The 25,740-nt window shown below is 49.3% G+C and overlaps 1 protein-coding gene across 1 annotated transcript in view; it reads left to right on the forward strand.

Annotated features, from left to right (window-relative positions):
- The first annotated feature begins 1,244 nt into the window (after positions 1-1,244).
- Positions 1,245-25,740, forward strand: part of LOC138265322 (matrix metalloproteinase-23-like) — a 99,365-nt gene continuing 74,869 nt past the window's right edge. The window contains exons 1-3 of the mRNA XM_069212944.1: positions 1,245-1,648; positions 10,185-10,318; positions 22,015-22,151. Of these exons, the coding sequence (XP_069069045.1) occupies positions 1,505-1,648; positions 10,185-10,318; positions 22,015-22,151 (415 nt within the window). The 5' untranslated portion in view covers positions 1,245-1,504. The remainder of the gene's footprint in view (positions 1,649-10,184; positions 10,319-22,014; positions 22,152-25,740) is intronic.

The following is a 25,740-nucleotide window of genomic DNA, read 5'->3' on the forward strand; positions in this document are numbered from 1 at the left end:
AGTCCTGCGAGGCGCTGCACAGCCACCCCCCAGCAAATCAAGCCAATCCTGCGAGGCGCAGCACAGCCATCCCCCAGCAAAGCAAAGCTAGTCCTGCGATGCGCTACAAATCCACCACACAGCAAATCCAGTCCTGCGAGTCGCTGCACAGCCAGTGTCCTGCTCCTTAGGCGCATGACTGCTGTTCCTGCTTTCAGAACGCAGTTCTGTGACTGCTCTTGGGCACATAACACAGTCCATGCTTTTGGGGACACAGCCCCTGTTCCTGCTGCCAGAACGCAGTTCTGTTCCTGCTCTTGGGCATAGAACACAGCCCCTGCTCCTGGGGCTCATCTGCAGTCCCTGCTTTTGGGGCACAGCCCCTGTTCCTGCTTCTGGGCCGTAGGACAGACTCTTTGTTGCTGTGGGTGCTTCACCTGCCCGCGCCTACCTCTGCAGCACTTGTTCCTGCGGTGGCCGGTGACTTTAGTGTATGTCCCGGGGAGCTCTGCATCGAGCCATCCAGGTGTGCACAGGACGGAGGCGCCCAGCTCTCTAGAGGCAAGCCCCACAGCTGGACTGCACACATCCAGTGCACACTGCTCCAGTGCACAAGTCCAGGACTGCCTCCTCCTGGCCAGGCTGAGGGGGCGCCCCCGCTCTCTACAGTCCAGTACCACAGCGGGTCTGCACACACCCAGTGAGAACAGGGAGTACAAGTGCGCACTGCTCTAGTGGTCGGTGCACAAGTCCAGGACTGTCTCCTCCTGGGCAGGCTCAGGGGCGCCCCCGCTCTCCACAGACCAGTACCACAGCGGGTCTGCATACGTCCAGTGAGTGCAGGGAGCATAGGAGCACACTGCTCCAGTGATCGGTGCGGTGCACAAGTCCAGGACTGCCGCCTCCTGGGCAGGCTCAGGGGCGCCCCCGCTCTCCACAGACCAGTATCACAGCTGGTCTGCACACATCCAGTGAGCGCAGGGAGTACAAACGCACACTGCTGCAGTGATCTAAGTGCACAGCTCCGTGAACCCTGGGTCTCTATCAGCTGTAAACAGGACTGCCCCCTCCTGGGCAGGCTCAGGGGCGCCCCCGCTCTCCACAGACCAGTGCCACAGCGGGTCTGCATACGTCCAGTGAGTGCAGGGAGCATAGGAGCACACTGCTCCAGTGATCGGTGCGGTGCACAAGTCCAGGACTGCCTCCTCCTGGGCAGGCTCAGGCGCGCCCCCGCTCTCTACAGACCAGTATCACAGCTGGTCTGCACACATCCAGTGAGCGCAGGGAGTACAAACGCACACTGCTGCAGTGATCTAAGTGCACAGCTCCGTGAACCCTGGGTCTCTATCAGCTGTAAACAGGACTGCCCCCTCCTGGGCAGGCTCAGGGGCGCCCCCGCTCTCTACAGACCAGTACCACAGCTGGTCTGCACACATCCAGTGAATGCAGGGAGTATAAGTGCACACTGCTCCAGTGATCAGTGCACACGTCCAGGTCTGCCTCCTCCTGGCCAGGCTCAGGGCGGATGGGGCCCGGGGCACGACCCGCACGGTGTACACAGAGGATGGAGGAGGGAGGGCGACCCTGGGGGCTCTCCACCCGGATGCTGATGGGGATTCCCCTGCTGCTCGCCATGTGCTGGTACTGGGCGCTGCACGGAGGCGCGGAGGTAAGTGCAGTATTCTCACTGTAGAGTTTCTATGACGAACGAGGCGCCTTCGAAGCGCTTTCTAGACAATTGAGCAAACAGCTAGTCCTTTTTTGTGCTTGGTTGGTAGAATCTGTTTTCTTAGGTGTCTTTGTGGGATGTATTCTGGTGTCGTGCGTGAAGCAGAGAGATGCCAGGGGGCAGAGACACGTTTCCTTAGTGCTTGAAATACAAACAGTGCACGTACAGTGCGGCAATCCAGAGAAAGCCTAACCCCGCCTAACGTCGGTCCTCGTTATATGCTGAGAAATAGATACAATAAGAAACGTTCTAGTATCCTAAAACATATACAATCGAGTTGTACACTGCACAATTGCCATTCTGAAGCGTTGTAAATCACAGATGTCACTATTTCTCAGTCCAACAATATTAAGTTTGTGGCCTAATGCCACCCAGTTGAGTGGTTTTAGCACCAGGGATTGTTTCGGTTCCGAAAGCCCCCCACAAAGTATCCCATGAGGGAGGTGATGTACTGACCACATTCAGGGATAACGGGCCACCCGTGGGTTCCTGCGGGCGCTGCTGTTCGCAGTTGGATTACATCAGTCTTTCACACCTTCGTGAACTGGAGATTATCACAGCTGGTGAAAGAAGATGGAAATACCTAAATAATGGATCTTGTCTGTCAATAGATCCCAAGTTCACTGGGGGCACCAGATCTGGCCTGGCTGTGCCCTGGACTGGAACCACATTGTGGATGCTGGTGGCACTGAACAGCAGATGGGCATGTGGGATGACCTTAGTTGGAGAGGACGACAACTCTGGCAGAAGCAGTGGACTCAGGGGTGGACGCAGTGGGCTCAGGGGTGGAAGCAATGGTGGACTCGGGTGTGGAAGCAATGGACTCGGGTGTGGAAGCAGAGGACTCCGGTGTGGACTCAGGGGTGGAAGCAGTGGACTCGGGTGTGGAAGCAGTGGACTCGGGTGTGGAAGCAGTGGACTCAGGGGTGGAAGCAGTGGACTCAGGGGTGGAAGCAATTGTGGACTCAGGTGGAAGCAATGGTGGACTCGGGTGTGGAGGCAATGGTGGACTCGGGTGTGGAAGCAGTGGACTCAGGGGTGGAAGCAGTGGACTCGGGGGTGGAAGCAGTGGACTCGGGGGTGGAAGCAGTGGACTCGGGGGTGGAAGCAGTGGACTCGGGTGTGGAAGCATTGGACTCGGGTGTGGAAGCAGTGGACTCGGGTGTGGAAGCAGTGGACTCGGCTGTGGAAGCTGTCGACAGCAGTGGACTCAGGGGTGGAAGCAATGGTGGACTCGGGTGTGGAAGCAGTCGACGCAGTGGACTCAGGGGTGGAAGCAGTGGACTGAGGTGTGGAAGCAGTGGACTCAGGTGTGGAAGCAGTGGACTCAGGTGTGGAAGCAGTGGACTCGGGTGTGGAAGCAGTGGACTCGGGTGTGGAAGCAGTGGACTCGGGTGTGGAAGCAGTGGACTCGGGTGTGGAAGCAGTGGACTCAGGGGTGGAAGCAGTGGACTCGGGTGTGGAAGCAGTGGACAGCAGTGGGCTCAGGGGTGGAAGCAGTGAACTCAGGGGTGGAAGCAATGGTGGACTCGGGTGTGGAAGCAGTCGACGCAGTGGACTCGGGTGGAAGCAGTGGACTCAGGGATGGAAGCAGTGGACTCGGGTGTGGAAGCAGTGGACTCGGGTGTGGAAGCAGTGGACTCGGGTGTGGAAGCAGTGGACTCAGGGGTGGAAGCAGTGGACTCAGGGTTGGAAGCAGTGGACTCGGGTGTGGAAGCAGTGGACTCGGGTGTGGAAGCAGTGGAAAGCAGTGGGCTCCGGGGTGGAAGCAGTGGACTCAGGGGTGGAAGCAGTGGTGGACTCTGGTGTGGAAGCAATGGTGGACTCGGGTGTGGAAGCAGTGGGCTCAGGGGTGGAAGCAGCGGACTCAGGGGTGGAAGCAGCGGACTCAGGGGTGGAAGCAGCGGACTCAGGGGTGGAAGCAGCGGACTCAGGGGTGGAAGCAGCGGACTCGGGTGTGGAAGCAGTGGACTCGGGGGTGAAAGCAGTGAACTCGAGTGGAAGCAGTGGACTCGGGTGTGGAAGCAGTGGACTCAGGTGTGGAAGCAGTGGACTCAGGACTCGGGGGTGGAAGCAGTGGACTCGGGGGTGGAAGCAGTGGACTCGGGGGTGGAAGCAGTGGACTCGGGTGTAGAAGCAGTGGACTCGGGGGTGGAAGCAGTGAGTTGGGTGGAAGCAATGGTGGCCTCGGGTGTGGAAGCAATGGTGGACTCGGGTGTGGAAGCAGTGGACTCGGGTGTGGAAGCAGTGGACTCGGGTGTGGAAGCAGTGGACTCGGGTGTGGAAGCAGTGGACTCGGGTGTGGAAGCAGTGGACTCAGGGGTGGAAGCAGTGGACTCGGGTGTGGAAGCAGTGGACTCGGGTGTGGAAGCAGTGGACTCGGGTGTGGAAGCAGCGGACTCGGGGTGGAAGCAGCGGACTCGGGGTGGAAGCAGCGGACTCGGGTGTGGAAGCAGCGGACTCGGGTGTGGAAGCAGCGGACTCGGGTGTGGAAGCAGCGGACTTAGGGGTGGAAGCAGCGGACTCCGGTGTGGAAGCAGTGGACTCCGGTGTGGAAGCAGTGGACTCCGGTGTGGAAGCAGTGGACTCCGGTGTGGAAGCAGTGGACTCGGGTGTGGAAGCAGTGGACTCCGGTGTGGAAGCAATGGACTCAGGGGTGGAAGCAATGGTGGACTCGGGTGTGGAAGCAGTGGACTCAGGGATGGAAGCAGCGGACTCAGGTGTGGAAGCAATGGACTCAGGGGTGGACGCAGTGGACTCAGGGGTGGACGCAGTGGACTCAGGGGTGGACGCAGCGGACTCAGGGGTGGACGCAGCGGACTCAGGGGTGGACGCAGCGGACTCAGGGGTGGAAGCAGCGGACTCAGGGGTGGAAGCAGCGGACTCAGGGGTGGAAGCAGCGGACTCAGGGGTGGAAGCAGCGGACTCAGGGGTGGAAGCAGCGGACTCGGGGGTGGAAGCAGCGGACTCGGGGGTGGATGCAGTGGACTCAGGGGTGGAAGCAGTGGAATCAGGGGTGGATGCAGTGGAAGAAGCGGACTCAGGCGTGGAAGCAGTTGACGCAGTGGACTCAGGGGTGGGAGCAGTGGACTCAGGGGTGGAAGCAGTGGACTCAGGGGTGGAAGCAGTGAGCTCAGGGGTGGAAGCAATGGTGGCCTCGGGTGTGGAAGCAGTGGACTCGGGTGTGGAAGCAGTGGACTCCGGTGTGGAAGCAGTGGACTCCGGTGTGGAAGCAGTGGACTCCGGTGTGGAAGCAGTGGACTCCGGTGTGGAAGCAGTGGACTCGGGTGTGGAAGCAGTGGACTCCGGTGTGGAAGCAATGGACTCAGGGGTGGAAGCAATGGTGGACTCGGGTGTGGAAGCAGTGGACTCAGGGATGGAAGCAGCGGACTCAGGTGTGGAAGCAATGGACTCAGGGGTGGACGCAGTGGACTCAGGGGTGGACGCAGTGGACTCAGGGGTGGACGCAGCGGACTCAGGGGTGGACGCAGCGGACTCAGGGGTGGACGCAGCGGACTCAGGGGTGGAAGCAGCGGACTCAGGGGTGGAAGCAGCGGACTCAGGGGTGGAAGCAGCGGACTCGGGGGTGGAAGCAGCGGACTCGGGGTGGATGCAGTGGACTCAGGGGTGGAAGCAGTGGAATCAGGGGTGGATGCAGTGGAAGAAGCGGACTCAGGCGTGGAAGCAGTTGACGCAGTGGACTCAGGGGTGGGAGCAGTGGACTCAGGGGTGGAAGCAGTGGACTCAGGGGTGGAAGCAGTGAGCTCAGGGGTGGAAGCAATGGTGGCCTCGGGTGTGGAAGCAGTGGACTCGGGTGTGGAAGCAGTGGACTCGGGTGTGGAAGCAGTGGACTCGGGTGTGGAAGCAGTGGACTCGGGTGTGGAAGCAATGGACTCAGGGGTGGACGCAGTGGATTCAGGGGTGGACGCAGTGGGGACTCAGGGGTGGACGCAGTGGAAGCAGCGGACTCAGGTGTGGAAGCAGTCGACGCAGTGGACTCAGGGGTGGAAGCAGCGGACTCAGGTGTGGAAGCAGCGGACTCAGGCGTGGAAGCAGCGGACTCGGTGTGGAAGCAGTGGACAGCAGTGGGCTCAGGGGTGGAAGCAGTGGACTCGGGGGTGGAAGCAATGGTGGACTCGGGTGTGGAAGCAGTGGACTCGGGTGGAAGCAATGGTGGACTCGGGTGTGGAAGCAGCGGACTCGGGTGTGGAAGCAGCGGACTCAGGTGTGGAAGCAGCGGACTCGGGTGGAAGCAGCTGACTCGGGTGTGGAAGCAGCGGACTCGGGTGTGGAAGCAGCGGACTCGGGTGTGGAAGCAGCGGACTCGGGTGTGGAAGCAGCGGACTCGGGTGTGGAAGCAGCGGACTCGGGTGTGGAAGCAGCGGACTCAGGGGTGGAAGCAGCGGACTCAGGGGTGGAAGCAGCGGACTCCGGTGTGGAAGCAGCGGACTCGGGTGTGGAAGCAGCGGACTCGGGTGTGGAAGCAGTGGACAGCAGTGGGCTCAGGGGTGGAAGCAGTGGACTCAGGGGTGGAAACAGCGGGCTCATGGGTGGAAGCAGCGGACTCGGGGGTGGAAGCAGCGGACTCGGGGGTGGAAGCAGCGGACTCCGGTGTGGAAGCAGCGGACTCGGGTGTGGAAGCAGCGGACTCGGGTGTGGAAGCAGTGGACAGCAGTGGGCTCAGGGGTGGAAGCAGTGGACTCAGGGGTGGAAGCAATGGTGGACTCGGGTTTGGAAGCAGCGGGCTCAGGGATGGAAGCAGCGGGCTCATGGGTGGAAGCAGCGGGCTCAGGGGTGGAAGCAGCGGACTCAGGTGTGGAAGCAGCAGACTCAGGTGTGGACGCAGCAGACTCAGGTGTGGACGCAGCAGACTCAGGTGTGGACGCAGTGGACTCAGGGGTGGAAGCAGTGAACTCAGGGGTGGAAGCAGCGGACTCAGGGGTGGAAGCAGCGGACTCGGGTGTGGAAGCAGCGGACTCAGGGGTGGAAGCAGCGGACTCAGGGGTGGAAGCAGCGGACTCAGGGGTGGAAGCAGCGGACTCGGGTGTGGAAGCAGCGGACAGCAGTGGGCTCAGGGGTGGAAGCAGTGGACTCAGGGGTGGAAGCAATGGTGGACTCGGGTGTGGAAGCAGTGGACTCAGGGATGGAAGCAGCGGGCTCATGGGTGGAAGCAGCGGACTCAGGGGTGGAAGCAGCGGACTAGGGGGTGGAAGCAGCGGACTCGGGTGTGGAAGCAGCGGACTCGGGTGTGGAAGCAGCGGACTCGGGTGTGGAAGCAGCGGACTCGGGTGTGGAAGCAGCGGACTCGGGTGTGGAAGCAGCGGACTCGGGTGTGGAAGCAGCGGACTCGGGTGTGGAAGCAGCGGACTCGGGTGTGGAAGCAGCGGACTCAGGGGTGGATGCAGCGGACTCAGGGGTGGATGCAGCGGACTCAGGGGTGGAAGCAGCGGACTCCGGTGTGGAAGCAGCGGACTCGGGTGTGGAAGCAGCGGACTCGGGTGTGGAAGCAGTGGACAGCAGTGGGCTCAGGGGTGGAAGCAGTGGACTCAGGGGTGGAAACAGCGGGCTCATGGGTGGAAGCAGCGGACTCGGGGGTGGAAGCAGCGGACTCGGGGGTGGAAGCAGCGGACTCCGGTGTGGAAGCAGCGGACTCGGGTGTGGAAGCAGCGGACTCGGGTGTGGAAGCAGTGGACAGCAGTGGGCTCAGGGGTGGAAGCAGTGGACTCAGGGGTGGAAGCAATGGTGGACTCGGGTTTGGAAGCAGCGGGCTCAGGGATGGAAGCAGCGGGCTCATGGGTGGAAGCAGCGGGCTCAGGGGTGGAAGCAGCGGACTCAGGTGTGGAAGCAGCAGACTCAGGTGTGGACGCAGCAGACTCAGGTGTGGACGCAGCAGACTCAGGTGTGGACGCAGTGGACTCAGGGGTGGAAGCAGTGAACTCAGGGGTGGAAGCAGCGGACTCAGGGGTGGAAGCAGCGGACTCGGGTGTGGAAGCAGCGGACTCAGGGGTGGAAGCAGCGGACTCAGGGGTGGAAGCAGCGGACTCAGGGGTGGAAGCAGCGGACTCGGGTGTGGAAGCAGCGGACAGCAGTGGGCTCAGGGGTGGAAGCAGTGGACTCAGGGGTGGAAGCAATGGTGGACTCGGGTGTGGAAGCAGTGGACTCAGGGATGGAAGCAGCGGGCTCATGGGTGGAAGCAGCGGACTCAGGGGTGGAAGCAGCGGACTAGGGGGTGGAAGCAGCGGACTCGGGTGTGGAAGCAGCGGACTCGGGTGTGGAAGCAGCGGACTCGGGTGTGGAAGCAGCGGACTCGGGTGTGGAAGCAGCGGACTCGGGTGTGGAAGCAGCGGACTCGGGTGTGGAAGCAGCGGACTCGGGTGTGGAAGCAGCGGACTCGGGTGTGGAAGCAGCGGACTCAGGGGTGGATGCAGCGGACTCAGGGGTGGATGCAGCGGACTCAGGGGTGGATGCAGCGGACTCAGGGGTGGAAGCAGTGGACTCAGGGGTGGAAGCAGTGGACTCAGGGGTGGAAGGCCAATTAAGTCTTCAGATACCCTAGTGGCAGGAGAACGGCCCCAGATGGAGCAATAGGATTTCCATCACTATGGGCCTTGGCTCCACAAAAATGAGTGCAAGGACCTTGAAGGGAAAGGGGGATCGGGCTGCGAGTCGCTTTCAGCAGCGACATGCCCTGTACCCGATATGCCTCTTGTGGGAACATGTGATGCTTTATGCGGGTGCTCATGTGGTGCAACGCAAGACATTGTCTAGATTTACTCACCATCACAAAAACCTGCGGTAAATCTAACGCATCTTAGTACATCCAGCCTCTGGTGTTGTACACGTTCTTAACGGAGGCCAGGGCGATCTGAGCTGCTGCAGGGACTTGTGCCATGGCCTCTCACAGCAGTGGGAGGGTGGGGGAGTGATCTGTTCTCAGGAAGTGTCATCTCATGATGACCTGATTTCTACGGTCAAGCGGTGCGTCTGTACTTTGTATTGTTGACTATATGTTTACTTGACTGACTGTTTCCATACATTTCCTACAATTCACATTCCTCGATATTCACTGCTCGTGGTTCTGACTGTCCCTGACCCGCTACTGTTCTGCTCGGTCACTGCCTCGGTCTATGCCATCTCAACCATCCCTGAGCCCCCATCACTGCCTACATCTGCCAAACCATCACTCCTTTGCTGTCTTGAAATGATTCTGCTGTGCACCTCACCTCTGTTCTCTTTATGGTACCCTCACTCCATCCATGCCTACGACTAGCTGATCTCCGAGTGCAATGGCTACATTCAGTGGTGAGTCCCATCGCTCGCTGTGTCATGGAAACTTAAGATGCTCTTAAAAAAGGAGGCCCGATCAGGCCACCTTGGTTCTTGGGCTGAAGCAATGTGGACTATCAGGTCAGACTGTATCCTCCTTTCGTTGAGTTGCATATACTTGCTGCCTCTCTGTTATGCCCAAATAAGCACATAAGGATAGAGCAGAATGTGGCCCAGAGAGGTTACACGCGATTGACTGTTTCAAGCATTTTCAACCATCACCAGAGTCTCTGGTACAGGCTGGGCCTAGTCTGTCTCAACATCCATCAATCGCATATTGAACATTTGGATACAGCTACTACTGATTCTGTTTGTACATACCTAGAATTGTCAACAATACAAACAAATATATTCTATATCTAAATAACTCTTATTTCCAATTTTTTTCTTTACTGTTTTTTTTCTGTGTTGGTATCGTCTAGTGTTATCTTTTAGGTTGATATTTTGTAATTTACAGTAAATACGAAATAGGTACTTAAAACTGGAAATAAGAGTTATGTCTATTTAATAAATCTGTATCTATTCATGTGAAAATTGATTAATGAATGAGGCTGAGCTGAGGTTGCCTTGCATACAAATAACCAATTTGGGCTCACAGGACATTTTCCTGCCATATGCATTTATAATATATTTATTTATATTGTTGCCAATTCTAGGTATGTACACGCAGAATCAGTAGTAGCTATATCTACATTTTAAATATGCGATTGGTTTCCCTGGAGTAGCTACTTGGACCCTCGATATTAGTTGGTCAACATCCATCAATGACACAGTCTTGTTCCATGATTATCTTTGAAGCATAATTCCCCTCTTCTTGCTTCCTACTGCCTTTCTCTATGGTCATCACAATACTATGGTTTCTCATACATTACTATTGAATCCATCTACCTTCAGACCAGGTTCCCGGATGCTTCAAATATTCATAACTCTCAGATCACCTTCCATCACTAACTCATTATATGACCAGACCATTCAAGCTCTGGTGTAACCCATGACAGACCCTTCCATTTAACCATTTTTTGTTTAACTTTGTAAAGTGAGGCTATATATTTGGAAGACTAATTTGTTGAATGACGCAAACAAGCCATGCTTTAAAGAACAGTGTTTATCATCTTCTCAATCCATTACTCGATCACTTCTTCTGTTGCAGAAGAGAAGGACCACTGTCAATATGGAGCTTTTGGCGACATCAGATCACAAATCAGGACTTCTACCACCTAGAATGAAACGATATGCCATCAATCCCTTAGGATACAAGTGGCACCATCTAAACCTCACATACAAGTAAGTACGCATCCACCCTGGCGCAGGACACTGCAGTTAACTAGAGAAACATGCTGTACTTTCACCCATAAGCACTGTGGAGATCTCTCCAGAAGTGACAGCCCATGGGGGTCAATAGAAATGCCGCCCTAATTTGATCAAGTAACAGAACGAAGAGCACATCAAATGAAGAAACTGATCTAGTGCTGGAACTCGCAGCTTCTGAAATGAAATCCAGAGTTTTTACAATCCCTAAACTCCTTTACAGGAATGACAAATGCTACATTCCCATTTCTCAACACCACATCACCCGGGGAACTAGATCGACCAGGCTGCTACCGCACGTTTGACAACAAAGACACCATACCTCCAACAAGAACCCAGTTTCTGTAACTGTCCACAAGTCCCTGCACAAAAATACTCCTAGACCTGACCACCTTTCCTGCAACAAGCCCATTTCTGCAGATAGGCCAATGCCGCGCCCAACACGCCCAACACGCTCCAGTTCTGCACTTTTATCAAAGCATCACACTCTCCTCCACCCATTTGTTGCAGTTCAACTTCTGGACTACACTTTGTGTCACAGGCTATGCCTGCCGATATAGGACAATGACTTCTGATGCTCAGCCATACTTACTATCCCTGGGCCATGCGTTTAACAACTACGCCACGTAAAATGGAAATAAACAATTCTATCTTTCACTAATCCATAAAAACTGGACAACGAATCCAACCTGTAATTGAAATCTCATGAGTGAAGAACACACCCCTTTCCACAAGGGAGTGCCTTAAACTTGACCGCATTCCATGCAAAAAAGCCATTTAATCTTGCAGGAATGCCACACATTTCCTGCAGGGAGATCACATCTGCAGCCACAATATAGCATCTCCTACAGTTAGACCACGCATTCAACCACCACACCTGCTGCAACTTAACTATACCTCTGACATCAAGACCACACCTATTGGACACAGACAACTCTTTCTACTACTAGACAACATCTCACGTCCTTAGACGCGCCACCTGCTACTAGTTTACACTTGTGTCATTACGCAACCTCCTGACATTCAGCCACGCCTGGTGCTGCAGAGATCACAGCGCTTTCAACCATTCAAATTAAGGCTCAGCAAACAACTCCACCTGATACCAGACTGTGCCTACTACGCACTCGATCAAACCCTAAGCACGTGTTCTATTCCTACTGCCACTAGATAATGGATCATATCACCACACTAAACCCCTTGCGTGTAGAACACACCTCTATTAGACATGACATTCTTCTAGAGAACAGATTCAAATGGAACACAGCTCTAGACAATAACTTCTGTCACAGACCATGAGTACCACGTTCCGACCGCATTCCCGATTCACTAAACCACACCTTCATACACTGAATTTACATGATCCCTGATTCTATAGATCTTGCCTTTACGGCTCCTTGCCACCTGACCATACCTGTTGGCATTAGGCCAGACCTTCCACTACGAAACCAGCTTCATTGCCACTAGACCACACCAGCCCCTATACCATTAGTAACTACGACGTCATCATATCTACATCCACAAGACCTGGCAGGTCACTGGCCAATCTTATATTCTGGTTTCATTTTACCACATCGAATGCCACTCCATTGACTCACTACGACATGGAATCTTCAGCACAGACTTACTGCTACATTCTTCAGATATGTGAATAGTATAATTGTCCACTACACTGACCAGAGCCAACCATATCCCTTACTTTTACCATGATCGTGGCCCTCGCCCTATTTTGTATCCTAACCCTAAAACTAGACAATACCCATTGCCACTAAACCACAACAACAGCCAACCGACAACACGTACCATCACCTGAACACGCCTGATGGTACTGGACCATACCTATGGCTTACTAAACCAGGCTAATTGCCACCAGACGGCACCACCTGCCACTAAACAATACGTAATCTCACTGAGTCATTCTATCTACTAGACTATACTTAGTGCCTCTAGAACATATCTAACACATGTAGACCATACATGCCTACTGCAGCTAACAGTAGACATACCCAATGCCACTTGATCATACCTACTGCCACAAACACCACACCACCCACACTATACCATTCCTTACTACCACTAAAGCACAAGTACAGTCACTAGACCATAGCCACTGCCACTAGACCATATAAAGTGCCACTGAACCACCACAACTGCTAACAGGCTATAAAAACCATAACTATTGCCTATAGATGACACTTAAGGCCACTAGACCACATTCAGTGTCACAAGGTCATTCATGCTGCTACTTTATCCTACTTACTTCCACTAGATCAAACCTATTGCAATTAGACCATATCTTCTCAGACTAAACCACACTTATTGCCACTGGACCACATCCCCTGCCCCTACATCATATATACTACTACACTATACCAAGAGCCACTAGACCATCCCTACAGTCACTAGATCATATCCATTATAATACACCACACTAACTGCTAACAAACAGTATGTACTGTCCCTAGACCTTACCTATTGCCTCTAGATTATAATTACTGCCACTAGATCACATTCACTGCCACCAGACCATTCTTGTTGCCACACAACATTACACACTATCAGTTCCCCATATGCGCTGCTTCTAGATCGACGTTACTCAAAGTACGGCCCGCGGGCCGCCAGCGGCCCCACGGACCTACCTTGGCGGCCCGCGGACACGTACAGGAAACGCCATATAATAATGGCCGCAGTATATAAACATAGAAGAGGGCCGCGGGAGCATGCGCAATCGTGGCTTCTTTGCGCATGCTCCCGTGGCCCTCCTCTATGTTTACCTACGGCGGCCATTATTTATGGTGTTTCCATGACGATCCTGGAAGCCAAAGCCTCATAAAAGTCAGCGCTTGCAGCTAACTTTTACGGGGCTTTTTCGTCTGCTTCCTGTCACCGGCTCCACGTCTGCTGCCCGTCTGCCTGCCTGCCGTTCTACATTTGTGGCATCTTTACAGTGCTTTATTGAGGCAGGTAAGGCTCTTTGGTTATTTATTTATTTGTTTTTAATGTATTGTGTGTGTTACTGGGGTAGGGGTGAGAGCAGATTGCGCTGTGTGTGTGCGCTGTGTGTGTTTGTTACTGGGGTAGGGGTGAGAGCAGATGGCGCTGTGTGTTTGTTACTGGGGTAGGGGTGAGAGCAGATGGCGCTGTGTGTGTGCGCTGTGTGTGTGTTACTGGGGTAGGGGTGAGAGCAGATTGCGCTGTATGTGTGTGTTACTGGGGTAGGGGTGAGAGCAGGTGGCGCTGTGTGTGTGTGCACTGTGTGTGTTACTGGGGTAGGGGTGAGAGCAGATGGCGCTATGTGTGTTACTGGGGTAGGGGTGAGAGCAGATGGCGCTGTGTGCAGATGGCGCTGTGTGCAGATGGCGCTGTGTGTGTTACTTGAGTAGCGGTGAGAGCAGATGGCGCTGTGTGCAGATGGCGCTGTGTGTGTATGTAATGTTTTGAAAAAGGGGGCGCAGTGGTTGTGCCCCTATAAGCCCCGCCCCCCTCCACCCCCGCTGTCACTTCAGTGCGGCCCTCGGCCGCAAACCATACTGCAATTTTGGCCCCTGAGAAAAAGTTTGTGAGTACCCATGTTCTAGATCATACCCCTCGCCACTAGACCACACTAACAGGCAATTAATCCTGTCGATAGACCACACCCATTGACGCTAGATTATACTCACTGCCGCTAGGTCACATTCACTGGCACCAGATCATTCATATTGCCCATAGATCATACTTACTGCCACTAGATCATAGCTAGTTCCACTGAAACAGACATATTGCTGCTAGACTAAACATAAATCCACCTATATAAGACCAACTGTCATTATACCACACCGTCTGACACTAGACCACACTTGATGCCAATGGAGCATGCCACCACTCACTGGTCCACAGGACAAGGCAATGGGCCATTCCCACTCACTCTAGACAACACTGCAGTGTATCGGTCAACAGATCCTGCCATTGAATAAACGCTTGTACCTGTAAACTGAGACCTAGATTCACTACGATTTGATTTCACACCACGTTGTGCAGCAAGGAAATGAGTTGCATTGTGTTGCATGAAAGGGAGAGAGCAATCCCTAGTACACTTGTGTCGGCCTAGCAACAATGCAAGTGCCTTTGCATCATGCTGCAAGGGTGCCTTTGTTTTGGTCAGGACGGAATACCTACCTGCACAAAAACTATCCTTGGAGGCTTATTCCTCCAGGTATGTTTGCTGCAGAATACAGCACACACCACACGTGCAAAGAGGAAGCATTGAGGAGAAATAAAGATATTTATCCTTGTTGCGCCAGCCTTGGGTAGACATACCGTTTTTGGCGTGAACACATGCTTACAAATCTTTGTAAATAAGGGTTTGTGTCAAAATACATGTGTGGTTGCATGGGGACATCCATGTTCCACCCAAGTAACACCCACCACATTATTTCTATTTTTTACAAAGCCACGCAAATAGGGGTTTGTGTAAATTCCCTTGTGAATTCCAAACTAGATTTTGTTTCGGGCTGTGCTGAAAAAAGAGATAAATGGAAAACATGAGGCTGTGACGACTGCTAAAGCTGTCTCTGTGCTATACCTAACAAGCATTTACAATGCAACGGGTCTCGCGTTTGCTCATGTTTGAGCTGATCGCGTTGTAAACTCCTAACCCGACTTTTCACCTATCGGGCAAAAGTGCATTTATGTACATAACCCGAAAAAGTGAAATTAACTATGTTAAGCGCTCGACTTCTGCCAAGCGAGATCGTGATCGTAAATTAGAGAAAAAGAAGTCCACGAGCCCGATGGAAAACAGCGAGCCTCGCATGTTTTCTGTACTTGGTCGCTGCGCTCGAGGAGGGCTAGCCACCGGAAAAGGCAGGACGTATGCGTGCCTTCAACTAATGAAAGCAAGCAGATTTTATTAGGCAAGCCCACGAACCAATAAAAAACACTGATGTGAAGTTGACAGGGCTCCGAGCCCTTTTCTAAATACAAAAGCGTCTCGCTGCGATACGCATGCGCGAGCGCATGCAACGCAGGCTCGACCCTAAAAAGGTGGGGACCCTGGGCAAAATGTGGGGAGTGTCCATATAATTTAATTTAGGGTAGCTATGTCACAGGTATACAAAGCACTATGCCTAAGTGGGCACTCACAAGGGCTTTAGCCACCTTGCTGCAAAATCTGAAGAGGGCCCTCTAACATTTCACTGAAAATGCCTCCTGCACAGATGAAAAAAAGAACTGCCTCGAGCAAGGATGCCATAAGTGGTTCCCCCCGCCCACCCCCCACACTGCAAAGACAGCAGAGGCCCTTTTTATTATCCTTCTATGCACATATTTGCCAACCAGAGATCTGAAAGTTAGCACACCTGTTGTATTGGCTTCTAACTGAAAGTGCCTATTCAGCCACTGGTCAGTTAAGGCACTCGATACAACATAATTCATGCACTGTCACTCATCCTTATACTCATGCATCCATTCATCTACCCAGAACTCATCCCTACATTCACTTTCCTACCCGCCCTCTATGAAACACACATAGAAACTCAACAAGCACATGCAAGATACATTAAAAGATGAAAAGTAGAAAAAATAAAACATGCTGCTGCCTAAATATGGCAGGCATATGCTTGCAATAAAAAATACATTAAACATAGCAGTAGGCATCCGTCTTGCGATGGTGTTCTAAATTGTGTATTCTTGTTTTAAAGTTTCAATGTGGCTTTCAAGTTTAGAAGCAAAACATTTGCCATCTTGGAATGATAAAACACTGAAACACTGTGGAGAATATCATTTCAAGATGGCTACCAGTTTAGAACTAGTGGCCATGAGGGATGTGGCACAGTGCAGATGTAACGAACAGCAATGAACAGCCCCATAGTACTGTCTGAGAAGCTGGTGTAGAAAACAGAACATAAACAGGAAGGAAATAAGTGGAGAGATAAAAAGGGCCAAATGGAAAACTGTAGGACTACCCCGCTAGCCCTGGCACAAAAGCACACTCATTGTCAGAATGCTTTTGCTCCGCGGGCAACAGAGACAATGGCTTATATGGGCTCCCCCATTCCAATATGGAGTAATGGGTGGAAGCAGAATGTAAACGACACTAAAAAAAAGGGCCAATGACAGAAGAGCACAGATCCACAGGCCTTCTATGTATGTGTATGTATGAATATGTATGGGTGAGTTTGTTTTATTATAAGAGACTGGCAGACAACTAGATCTGTCAGGTTCTCCCGAGAGGGTCTAACAAGGAGTATCAGACTGCAAATTCTCTACCCCCAGGGTTTGTTAACGGAAGCGACTATGTAACACCAAAACCTAATCTGTGAAAGTCCATGTTAGAAAACAACTGCATACACGTGTTTACATTGTGTATTAGCAGTCCACTCTTGAAGACTTTTTGGCTTTAACATATGGCTTTTATAATAAATAAGTCATACTACAGCATTTGTTGGGACTTTTCATATTAAACAGAGCATACCTACTGCACCTTACATGTCTTTTGCCAATGAGCCAATCGCGTGTAGCCTTTAAAATTGGCTTGTTACTATAACAAACTTAAGCCTTCCCTCAAGGCAACCGTCAACCATAAAGGCATAACATTTTAACAATGGACCGAGTTATAGTTGATAAAACAATATTCGATCACTCTAAAAGTGCAAATCTTCTACCCCCAGGTGTTCTGAGATGGGTAACCAACACCAAACCCTTGCCTACTATGGTCATCTGTATCATGGGTCTGATAAGCGATGTACACTGATGTCAACTCCAAGCCCTTCTCGCCAGTCTCAGTGATATTAGAGGAACACAAATTCCACCAGAGACCTCAAGTCAGAAAAGGGGAAAAGAAAGAGACAAAGAGAAAAGCTGCCTCGAACTTGTCCTTTCAGACTGGAAATTTGGTTGCAGAGAGTCTCTTTCTCAGATTCTGGAGGCTGAGTAAAACCTTTGCGTAAGATAGAGAGTTTATGGCTAAGTGCTGAAAGGTATCTATTGAGTTCCTTAAAAAGTGTTCATTCACAAAGGGGTGGGAAATGAACAACATTTGGAGTCATTGCCTGTTCAAGTGAAACCATGAGATTTATGATTCTGGAATTTAAGATATGCCCCAAAATGGCTATTCAAATGTTGCATTTTTTATACGTTTTTGGAAGTGAATTACCACAGTGGGAGCTAAAAAAAACGTTGTTTAGAGTAATATATGCTCTCAATAGCCAAATCACAAGATTTTTAGTAGAAATCTATGAAAGTGGCTGATTTGATCCGTTTGAGGGCCTAAAAAGTCTTCATTTATTACAGGCTGTGAAATAAACATTTGGAATAATTTTCTGTTCTAGCCAAAACGTGTACTTTTACCCTGAAAATCATTGAAAGTGTACCTTAAGAAGTGTCTCAAAATTGCCAGAACTAGTTTATTTTCAAATACTGCCTCTTTTGAGTAGTTATTACTTTTGCATGTGGATCAGCACTTTTGGAGCTAAAACAACTGTGTTGACAGTCATTTTCATGCTCAGACGTCCATGAAAATGGCTTATTTGGTTAGTTTGAGGAGTTAAAAAGTGTTTATCCATGGCTACGTGAAAAATAAACATCTTGAGTTATTTTCTGTACAAGCAAAATGTATGATTTATGATGGAAATTGCTCATCAAGGACCTTTAGAATTCCTGAGAATAGGCAAAATTGTTTGTTTTCAAATGGTGCATATCTAAAGTATTTATAACTTTTGCCTGTGGATCAGCACTTTTGGAGCTAAAAGATCTGTCTTTACAGGCGTTTTCATATTCTGAATAGACCGAAACACAACATTTTGAAAAATATTTAAAAATCTAGGCAAATGGCTTACTTAGTCACTTTGAGGACTTAAAAAGTGTTCATTCATGACCAGGTGTAAAATAAACATTTAAAGCAGTGTTTCCTCAACCTTTTTACTTCTGTGGACCCACACTTTATCATTACTGGAACCCAGGGACCCCCACTGAATCATTATTGGAATCCGGGGACCACCCACGGAGTCATTACTGGAAGCCAGGGACTCAGGCCTAAACATTGCCAATGATTTGAAATGTAAATCAATACACAAAAAATATAGAAACATGCATTCCAATAAACACATACATATCTGATAACACATTGCATTTAATTTGCAAATAAATATATATGTTTGTTAAATTTAATGGGAAGCTTGAAGCTTTTCCAAATTCATTTAAAGCCACACATCATCCATACTATGTTCTGTTTGACGCACCTTTACTGCTCCCACAAATCAATCTGAGGGTACTAATTTAATTTTTAGCCTCCAACTTCAAATTCCTTGACATTTACAGTACGTTTTAACAATTTCAATTCTACATTTAGCCTCTTTAGTTATATACTCTTTATTAATCTGTTAATATTAGTTAATTTTCTAAGCAGTCATGGACCCCCTAAAGAGGTTTTGCGGACTTCCTGGGACCCCGGACCACAGTTTGGGAACCACGGATGTAAAGTAATTTTCTGTTCAAGCAAAAATGTCAGATTTTATTTTACGGAAATTGCTGAACTCTGAAAAAACGGAAGTCCTCATCCTCGGCAACACCCCGTCCGCCTGGGACGACTCCTGGTGGCCCACGGCCCTCGGCACCGCACCGACCCCCGCAGACCACGCCCGCAACCTCGGCTTCATCTTGGACCCTCTTCTCACCATGACCAAGCAAGTCAACGCCGTGCCCTCCGCCTGCTTCCTCACTCTCCGCATGCTCCGTAAGATCTTCCGCTGGATCCCCGCCGACACCAGAAAAACCGTGACCCACGCCCTCGTCACGAGCCGCCTGGACTACGGCAACACCCTCTACGCCGGGACCACAGCCAAACTCCAAAACCGCCTGCAACGCATCCAAAACGCCTCGGCCCGCCTCATCCTCAACGTACCCCGCAACAGCCACATCTCCGCACACCTGAGACACCTGCATTGGCTCCCAGTCAGCAAAAGGATCACCTTCCGTCTTCTCACCCACGCACACAAAGCCCTCCACAACAAGGGACCGGAATACCTCAACAGACGCCTCAGCTTCTACGTCCCCACCCGCCCCCTCCGCTCCGCTGGCCTCGCACTTGCTGCCGTCCCTCGCACCCGCCGCTCCACGGCGGGTGGGAGATCTTTCTCCTTCCTGGCGGCCAAGACCTGGAACTCCCTCCCCACCAGCCTTAGGACCACCCAGGACCACTCCGCTTTCCGGAGACTCCTAAAGACTTGGCTGTTCGAGCAGCGATAACCCCCCCTTACCCCCCTAGCGCCTTGAGACCCGCACGGGTGAGTAGCGCGCTTTATAAATGTTAATGATTTGATTTGATTTGATTGTAGACCTTAAGAAATTCTTGAAAACAGCCGAAAATTGTTTGTTTTGAAATGTTGCGTCTTACGATTATTTATGACTTTTGGATATTGATCATCATTGTTGGAGCTAAAATAACCAACATATCAACAAGTGTGACTTACTAGGCATTCATGCACTGGAGCATGACCCATCCTCCTAGAACCTGCTAGAAGCCATTACACCTGTCTCAAAATAGATTAAATTGTTATGTGTTTAGGGAAGGAAACTGAAGAGGTTATGCAGAATGCACTTGTAGAAAATACTAACACCCAGGGAACCGGGGTATGAAGTAAAATAAGAAAAGACCACGCGTGAAACAGATCACAGGGATGCTTTAACAGACGCACCAGGGCCAGGTAAAGTCTCAGAGTCTGACTCATGGTTAAAAATGGCTGCCATTGCTCATACCCTAGAAGTGAACTAGCTTAACCTGGATGTGTTCTGTAAGAGCACTCACCAAAACATCAGACCGCTCCTAGACATTTTCCAATGTGCCATGTTTTTGTGTTCCATAAGCACAACGATTGGTGTCTGGGAGACTGGAAAGCTGTCACAACCTCTCTTAGCCCATGCCGTACATATTGCTTGATAACATGATGATCAAAGTCTCGTCTTCTGAATCCCTTAAAATTGGCAATGTCTAAGATTCCATTTAACAAAATACCTGTCCACACTGTTTAAACGATGTAATACCAATCCACAGTTAAAGGTCTGTTGACTTTAACAGATGCTTTTCACCAATAAGTAAGGCCTACTCATTTTGTTGGGAATTTTCTTTGTATACATATCTGACCTGTGGCATTTGACATCTTCCCAATGAACCAACTAAGCCTAAAGCCTTGTCACCCTAACTAATGCAGGCCTACAGAAGTGACCACAAGCTTTCCCACAAGGCAACCATCGGAAGTAAAATTCTAACATTATGTACAAAATAACAGTTCGCAAAACAAAATACAACCCATTATAAGAGGGCCTGACAAAAAGTATCACATGCAAATCTTCTGTAGTGGTGTGTCAGATGGGGTAACCAACACTAAAATATTTGGTAATACATGAGATTCCACGTAACAGTACACGTCTACACCGTTTACCAAGTTTAATACCAATCCACCTTTAACGGCTATTAGCTTCAATTAATGCTTTTGACAACTAATGGGTCAGGCCTACTGCCTTCGTCATAACATTTAGTAATGAAGAGATCAGTCCTATGGCATCTGACTTTACAATTGGCCAACAAATACACAAGGCTCCCTAAGAAGGGTTATAGATTATTGCTGCGCACATCTTCTATACACAGGGTTTTCAGACGGGCAACAACTTCAAAACTCTTACTTACTAAGGTAGTTTGAAATTCCACATAAAATTTAGCGGGCTTCAGCAGAGTGTAACATGAATGCACCCTTAAACATATATTGGATTTAATATATGATTTCACAATGGATGTGTGTGGCTTACAGCCTACATTTTAACTTTTGATTATAAGTAGATCAGGTCTATAGTCCTGATCCTTGGCTTGCCTCCAATAGCAGCACAGTCTTGCAGGATTAAGCAGAACCTTTCTTACAAGGCGAAATGTGCAATACAGTTACGCTTTTCAGTGAAAGTACACAGCTTCTGCCCACTCAAAGGCTGTATTTGAAGAGAATCAACATTTGGGCAGAGCCAATGCCTTTACTCTCAGTAGTGCTTCTCAAATATATTGTTTGCTCTTGATCACCTAAGATCTGGGCAGACCTAATAACAGCATCTTTTTCAAGAAACACCTTCCCTTGTCTCCTCCAGTGTGTTTTGCAAGCTTTTGTTGCTGGATGTGATTGTAAGAGAAGGACAGCACAGAAAAAAATAGGATTGAATGGGACAAGGGGAGCTGAGGATGCAGATTGAACACATCAGAAGGAATAAAATGAAGTACAAAGATAAAAGGAAGATAACAGCAATAAAGGGTCACATGCAGGTGCCTATTGTAAGAAAAGGAATAGCATGGGAGAGCTATGTTTTTGATATAACAAAAGCAATAGGAAGAAAGACAATGTGTGGAAGGATGATTGCAGGCAAGACTTTGCTGGAAGATTCAATTTCAGAAGAGATGTAAGTATGGGTGGCTGAGAGACTAAGACTCACCATAGTACCTCCCTTCTGTGGCTGTCAGAGAATAGGTGACAAAGGATGGATATATGTGCAACACAGCTGAAGTGTCATGGACCAAGGATAGAATGAGCTTCACTGGGTGTGTTCATAGCTTATGTTTCCAATGCCACTCATTTTTGCCAGATGGTCCTACACAACCTGACACTGCTTGTCACCATACCTTAATGCTCCAAGCTATTTTGATCTTCTTTTGTTTCCAGGATCGTCCAGTACCCCAGCACTCTGAACAAAGACGACACAGACAAAGCTATTGCCATTGCCTTCAAGATGTGGAGCAACGCCTCGCCTCTAACCTTCAGGCATGTGCCGTCGCAGGAGGAGTCTGATCTCAAGATAGGTGAGCGAGGGCTCCAAAGTGCCAGGGCCCTAAGTATTTCTCTTGAGGCTAGGGCAGCTTGCATCACAAACTGCCAGCGCACTGCCAAATACCAGTGCAGAAGCTACATTCTACAAATGGGAAAGTTTGACCTGCATGTGCTGCTATTACTGTTTTTAAGGTACATAATTAAACTCATAAATTGTTAAACAATCTGCTACTATGCTGTGCTCAAAAACAGGTAGACAATGCCACCCTGTGGTGGACTGTCATAAATAAGTGCTGGTGTTAAGAATTAAGTCCCAGTGCCAATCACCGGCAAACACCAGTACAAATTAAACACTGACTAGCAGCTAAAAGGCAGCCCAGGAACACGTGTTGATACGAGTCCTTAATGTATCAAGTATAACTAGTGTGTCCAATCAACTCCAGGTGGAATCAAGGGGGGAGGGCAGCAAATTATATACATATCTGCAACAAATTTATGCCCATATATATATACTTTTTTAGCGCCGCATTTGCGTCATTTTGTTACGCAAAAGCAGTGCAAACTTACAAAATACAATTGCATTTTGTAAGTTTGCGCCAATTTTGCGTAAAAAAACTACGCAAATGCAGCGTAAAAAAGTATAAATATGGGCCTTAATATGTCTCTCTCAGGGCTATTTACCAGGTTGGATAGCTGATCTGTCCATCCAGCCTAAGTGCAAGCCCCTTCAGTCTCGGCCCACTTGCGGTTTTCCAAGTGTCCACATGAGACCAGTCCAGTTCTGAAGGGCTCTCCCTGGGTGTCCATGTATGGACAGCAGTTTTACCCATTGTTCTCTCGCCGTTCTCCTCTCTCTGGTTTAGAGGAGGCTTTAAATGAGGAATTGGCAGATGGAGGAAACTGGAGGGGGGGAGCAAAACTTACCTAGCTTTGTGAGGCCTTTGTTACTACGCTCTACTCTCCACCTCGTCACACCCTACAACATACAACACTGAACCACACCGCACTGCACTACGCACTAGTTTACAGAATAACAAACACTACCAAAGCCACAACATACCACATCACATGAAATGACACTTCACTGGTTCACTCTGTACCATACTACACAATTTAGTGCCTCATAACAACATACAACAGCAATTACCCTTCCTCACCACTCTACTTAGCACCACATCACACTGCTTCACAAGGCACATAACCACAATCCACTATACAACATCACATCAGACTACCCAATTCTATCTCGTCACAAACTATGCCATGTTTTACAACATCACACCATTCTAATAATACAACATACCACACCATAGCACACAACACAATGAAATATGTGCTAAACCTGACCAAATCACATTGTATCAATTCAGAACACATAACACAAAGAACATCCTCCATAACGATATCCAGGATTTGTGAAGAGCAGCAAATCACCCGTGAGGGTCTAAAGGCACTGAATTGTAGGGCCAGGGAAATTAAGTAATTTGCCCAGAATCTCAGGATGTTGAGCTGAGACGGGAACTTCGTTCCCCTCAGCTCCAAAGTTGGCAGGTCTGGCCCTTAAGCCACACCCTCTCATCACACAATAACCATCACCACATTATACCACCCGCATCACTGAGCACCACTGTGGAGCACATACCTTACATATCCCATCCATACTGCAACATATCAACAAGATCCTACATTATCAAACACCACTTCACACTATTAAATATCACGCCAGACAACATCACATTACATTGTACCACCTCATAGAACATCACACTACTTCACACCGTAACACACAACTTCAGCCCGACAACCATGGAACAGCTTGCAACACTACACAAGACTGTAAAACACCACAACATAGCACCTAATATTATACATACCATGCACCACATTACATCCAACCTCAGCACACACCACCATATTACTCCAAACCTTGAAAGCCAATGCTATATCACTCCTTACCACAATAAATCAAATAACACTACAACAATAAATCCATCGGTAGATTGGTAGAGCACTTGTCGCCCGTGAGGGTACCCAGGAGCTGGCAGGGTCCAGAGATTAGCCAAATAGCGAGGTCTTCAGGGACTTTCAGAACTCTGGAAGAGATGGGGAGCTCCAGAGGTGAAAGGTTAGCTAGTTCCATTTCCTCGCTTCTACACACCATACAACACACCCCTAGTCAAACTATATTACAGCGTGTCATTCCATCAGCACCACAACTCTCCACAACAAATTGCAGTGTCCAACAACTTTCACACTACAACACAACTCTGGGCCACATTGCATCATATCTCAGGATATCACATCACACAACGGCCTATGCCACCCAAATATATGACCCCATATCTTGAAACATCATGTCACTCTGCATCACACAAGCAACACATCACACTCTGAAAATAATCACTCTGCCACTTCACACCATACCACAATATCCACCAAAACACGACATGCCTACCCCATCCAATTCCAGTGCACACCACACCATCCCAGCAGATTGGTCTAGTACCATAATATTGTCTGACATAAAAAATCGAGTCCTAAATATTGTTTAGAAAAATATCACCCAACTGGAGTTAATAACAGAAAATCGAAACCCAAGGGGATTGTTTTTTTTGTTAGCGATGTACAGGACATAATATGTATGTCAGACAATACTTGTGTATACAGTTATCAGACAACCCACCCACACACCACTCCATATGATGTGGTAGGCAGACGTAGGAAGGTTGATGGTGTGCATCACACCAACATCACTGAGGTTTCTTAAAATTCAAAATGTTTAAATTGTTTTGAAGTCTACTTTCTGTTGTTGTTTACATACTTACAAGTGATTTAGAGTGACAATTCTCCTGATGAAGAGCTCAGTCCTGAAATGGCGAAACATTTTGAGAAGAGTTTAATATGAATATGACTCAATTTACAAACTTTCTCAAATCTTTTTCCAAGGAATGCTTCTGAAATTACAAAAAATCATCAAAAAACACATTTTGTAAAAAAAATTCAAACAGAGTTAGCCTTCTATTTAAGGTGTGTGGCACTGCTAAACAAACCACACACTCCTACTTTCACAATCAAATATATCCTGGAAGAGAGGATTGTTTCAGGAACAGCAACCTGCCAAGTATATAAAAACATCGGTGTGCAAGGCCAAAAAATAGAGTGATATCAGTGAAAAGTGTGCTTTAGTTTAGCAGCTCTTCTATCATCATCTGCCAGCACTAGGACCAAGTGAATCTCATTAGAATCACACTGCATATGACATACTCAGTACTCCAGGCTGAAGAACAAAATGTTCCACAATCTGTAGATCATTTTCTCTACATCCAGAAATCCTTACGTCACCTTCCTGCGGCCCACCACCCACCACTCCTTCCCCTGTAGTTATTCCATTGTTTTTCAGCTTTTGAATCATCCTGTCCCCCTTCTCTGATGTACCATCTCTATGTTACTTCTTTTCCGTATTGTCTCTCCTTTACTTCCCCTCCATGTTTTACCTCGAGTTATCTTTATTGCTTCTCTTTCTGCCATACTTTTCTCTATTTTACATTACTGTTTTATTCACTTCTTCAATCACTTTAACTCTTTGCTCCCTGTCCTAACTCTTCTTCGTCCTCTGTAGTG

This window comes from Pleurodeles waltl, chromosome 11, assembly GCF_031143425.1.
Source record: "Pleurodeles waltl isolate 20211129_DDA chromosome 11, aPleWal1.hap1.20221129, whole genome shotgun sequence".
In the NCBI taxonomy this organism is placed as follows: Eukaryota; Metazoa; Chordata; class Amphibia; order Caudata; family Salamandridae; genus Pleurodeles; species Pleurodeles waltl.